General features: G+C 33.9%; 1 protein-coding gene across 1 annotated transcript; it reads right to left on the reverse strand.

Annotated features, from left to right (window-relative positions):
• Window positions 1–329: 329 nt before the first annotated feature.
• Window positions 330–3,794, reverse strand: LOC128546582 (adenosine 5'-monophosphoramidase HINT1-like). Its single transcript, XM_053517417.1, has 3 exons — window positions 3,643–3,794; window positions 2,402–2,506; window positions 330–1,113 (listed from the first exon to the last, which is right to left on the reverse strand). The coding sequence occupies exons 1-3, from the start codon at window positions 3,781–3,783 to the stop codon at window positions 949–951; spliced, it is 411 nt and encodes a 136-aa protein (XP_053373392.1). The 5' UTR covers window positions 3,784–3,794; the 3' UTR covers window positions 330–948.
• Between the last annotated feature and the right edge of the window lie 306 nt (window positions 3,795–4,100).

The raw sequence follows: 4,100 nt of genomic DNA on the forward strand, positions 1-4,100 counted from the left end.
AAGTGTTAAGGCCGTGCATTCACACTAGATATGTAACTAATATTTCATTTCAAATTTTGATAACTTGAGTATTCAAAATTAACTGGTAGATACTAAAGTAAATTTCTTATTTATAATTTAGACAAATCCGAAATCTGTCAAGACTATTCAGGTGTAATAGAGGCCTGGTATAAACATATTATTTTAGTATTTATACGGCGATGCCACTGTTTTTTTTTTTTTTTTTGTTTTTTTTTTTGGGGGGGAGGGTTCAAAATAAATTGAATGTAAATACAAATAAAGTTCTGAATTTTTTTTATAGGAACAGGAAAGTAAAAACACAAATAACACACACCTGAATGTTTATTTTAAGGAGTTAGGTAAACACTATTTGTGTCTGTTGTACTTCAAAGTTCACAAAATGGAATTCATAAATTTTATTTAGTGAAACAACAGTTCTCACGATATTGTAAGTCTTTTTTGACAATACTCTGTTGTGAGTATATATGACAAATCGACTCGACTGTATTTGCCACTGTAAGCTGATGGTAGGAATACCAAATCCATATAATATCACGACCTACATATATCCAGCTAGGAAAGCCATGGTAGAAAACAAACCAATAAGACTTATAGAATATGACAAATAATGTGTCTAATGATCAAAATAGGTCATTGTTTTGTCGAAAATATGATAGTTTGAATCATTCCTCCAGATTAAAGTCCTCTTTACATTAATGTAACATAAGACAATCATATATAAATAATTGTGAACAAACAGTGAAACACAATTTTTGACGTTACTCATAAAACATAAACACTTTTGTATTCTGTATAATATATAGTCAACTATTATGTTGTTAAGATTTTAGTTGTACTATACAGTTAACACGAACCCTAAAAACGTAATGTTTGTTAAAAAAAAGTCGTACATCTGGAGGAACAATGCTTTTAACACAGATGGCTCTATTATCCTGGTGGCCAATTCATTTTTCTTCCTCCTAACACATGTAGATGGAGATGGTAAACATTTTGGCCTCCATCTGCCCCGTCGTTAATAACTATTCTGTAACCATTAGTGATGCCTTCCTCTTTGGCAACTTTTGTAGCAACCCACATCATGTGACCAAGTAACTGAAATTATAAAACAAAAAAATTTAAGGTGGAGGGTCCTGTGTGATAAAGCGTGTCGGAATGTGTGGCATAAGTCGCGTAGCTAATGCTTAATTTTCTTCCGCGACATAAATGGGAACAAAAAAAAATCGTTGGGTCAGAAAATTTAAGAACGTAGGGGAATGTTCGAAGAGCTAATTGTCCGTTGAATGACACGTGACTTCGACACCTTAATTAGTTTAGTTTATACTAATTTATTTATTCTCGATTGCCAAACAAGTTCTTACAATTTATATTAATGGCTCTGGAGACTCATTCCAGATGGAACCAACCTCTAAGAGCAGAGAGAAAGAGGCAATGTGGAATTAAAGTGTCTTGCCTAAGGACACTACCACTAAGGCAGTGGCCGGGATCGAACCCGGGACCCTTCGATCTCAAGGCGGACGCGCTACCACTGCGCTACGGCGGCTCCACCTTAATTATAACGGGGCGTGTCGTAAATCTGTTACCTGATAAATCATAACACTCGTTAAAATGTTTTGTCTCCGCCAGGTACGCTCTTTATGAAAATAAAAAGATATTTCAAGTAGAAATTGATAAATTTGACGTAATATAGACAGTGACAAGAAGTTAAGTAGGATAAAAAAATTCAAATTACATTATATCGCATATCTTTACCATAGAACTGTTAAAGCAACAGGTTACTATTCGCTAATTTGTCAAAACTTGACACCCCTTACAAATATGACATGCTATGGTAACTATAACTTCATCATCTATAGGCTAAAAGCTCATTTGTCTCAACAATTCAGCGTAAACGATATGAGTAAGACTTTGTATACTATTCTGTAAGAGTCATCATGTATATAGGTTAGATAATTTCAAAATTAAACTGTCATACTTATGTAAAAAAAGAAGGGAATAATAATTAATGATAAACCATGTTGAATTAATACATTATCCTGTACTTGGATTATAATAGCTCCGCCCACTGCGAGTTTAAAAAAATAAAATTCTAGTATTTTAATAGTGTTGAGGCATGCAGTACTACACAACACCAGCCAATTAAAAGACGACGAGAGACCTTATCACTGCAAAAATTAATTACAAACAAGATCCTCTCCAAGATTTGAAAAAAAGAATCCATGTTACGTACTTTTCTGTTACAGTGTCATGATATCTTGAAAAAGTCTTAACAACGATATGTTGGTACATTAACGTTTCCGCCTAAGTCGTTTTGTCGATGATTCTATTCAATTATATAGCTCTAAATCCATTCATAATTTTGTTACAGAAATAAGCATCTTACCTGTTGGTCTGTCTCGACAGCATCTTCCAGCTTCCTCAACTCTTTTACCGAGACGACCAGGAAGTGATGAGGAGCTTGCGGATGAATATCTTTTATCACTACACACTACAATGACACAAATGATTAAGTGATTTAGTATCATTTTGACTAGGGTTGCGGCTATTCAAGAAGATGATTAGCCCTTACCCTGCTAAATTTCTGTGATGAACTTGTCCATCTTTCATTTTGGACAGTACCATTAACTGTTAAAAGGGGTGCTTACCAAAAAGATACTGTCTGAATGGCGAACAGTGCTGATCTTGATCAAACTGCACGGATGTGCAGGCTGATCATGGTCTACACTGTGCGCGAATGTATAGTCAATAAAATCCAGCATGATAAGTGTTAAGAATGGTAACGTAAAAAAAACGTAAGAAAGTGGGCTGGCATGTAAAAATGATTGGTTCTACATTTTGAATAAAGAGTACCAATAATTAATTCTGTATTGCACATACAAGTACTGTTTTCAATATTCTAAGAATAGGTCAGCATGGATTTAAGAATTTTAATTGCAGGTTTTTGTTTAAGAATTCAAAAAGATATCAAAAGCTGTATGCAAAACATATTTGTCCTAATGATGGCCTGTCGGAGGTTACTGGTCGAAAGTAAGCTTTGACCTCGACTTTTGACCTCATAACAATATAGGTCAGTTTCTGACTACATACAACCAATCTATGGAGTATGATACCAAAAACTCTGTTATTCTTATTTAATTCAAAATCAATTATTCTACTGAATATTCATCGATATTTAATCTCTGACCTTGAACAGAGTTCTCCAGTTATCAGAAATTGTTTCAGATTCAAGGTCACTGTGACCTTGACCTTCTACCTACTAATCCAAAACCAATAAAAATCTTCTACGGAACACAGGCAATGGTTCTCTGTAATTTGACTATTCTAGCCCCAACTGTTATGCATTTATCAAGCAGAAACCGTTTTCAGTCTGAATGTCACTATAACCTTCACTTTTTATGCACTGTAGTGCAAGAAGTTCTTCAAAAATAGGTTGGATATGCATTACAATAATGCTAAAATATCCCAACCATAATGTGTCCTTAAAACCAAAGAATATATGAATTAACGGACAAAAAGCATAAGATAATTTGAAATAAAATGAATAAATGTAAAAAATAAACATGTTATTAACATTCTTATTCCATATCTGCGTACAATGCGTCATGCAAACACATTATATTTTACCTGTTCGTCTTCGTGTAAGAATTTAGCGGGTATTTCTTTCCGCACAATTTTGCCAAAAATTGTATCATCCACTTCGTCTGCCATTTTGATTTGCAACGAATGATTTAAACTACCGGGTATATTCTTTTCCGAAAAGCGCATGAATCATTCGATCAAATTAACCAATAGCTGCACTCGTAGCTGAAATTATACGAAGGTAAATTTAGTGCGTTTTGATTCATCACGAGCACATTTTAAGATCGAATAACGTTTTTGTTCTGCTTTTAACTTTGTGCCTTACCTGTTTGTCACACGCGACTTTAGATAAACACACTAACGGCAGTTGTAATAGATATTTTGATGTGTTCAGTGTATACTATTCGGAACCAAACTAAATTAATTGTCCAGTCTTCATACACAATAATGTTATATTTTCTTCTTTTGTACCACACATACGGCTGTATGAAACAAATCAAACA

The sequence above is a fragment of the Mercenaria mercenaria genome, chromosome 11 (genome assembly GCF_021730395.1).
Source record: "Mercenaria mercenaria strain notata chromosome 11, MADL_Memer_1, whole genome shotgun sequence".
NCBI classification, from domain to species: Eukaryota; Metazoa; Mollusca; class Bivalvia; order Venerida; family Veneridae; genus Mercenaria; species Mercenaria mercenaria.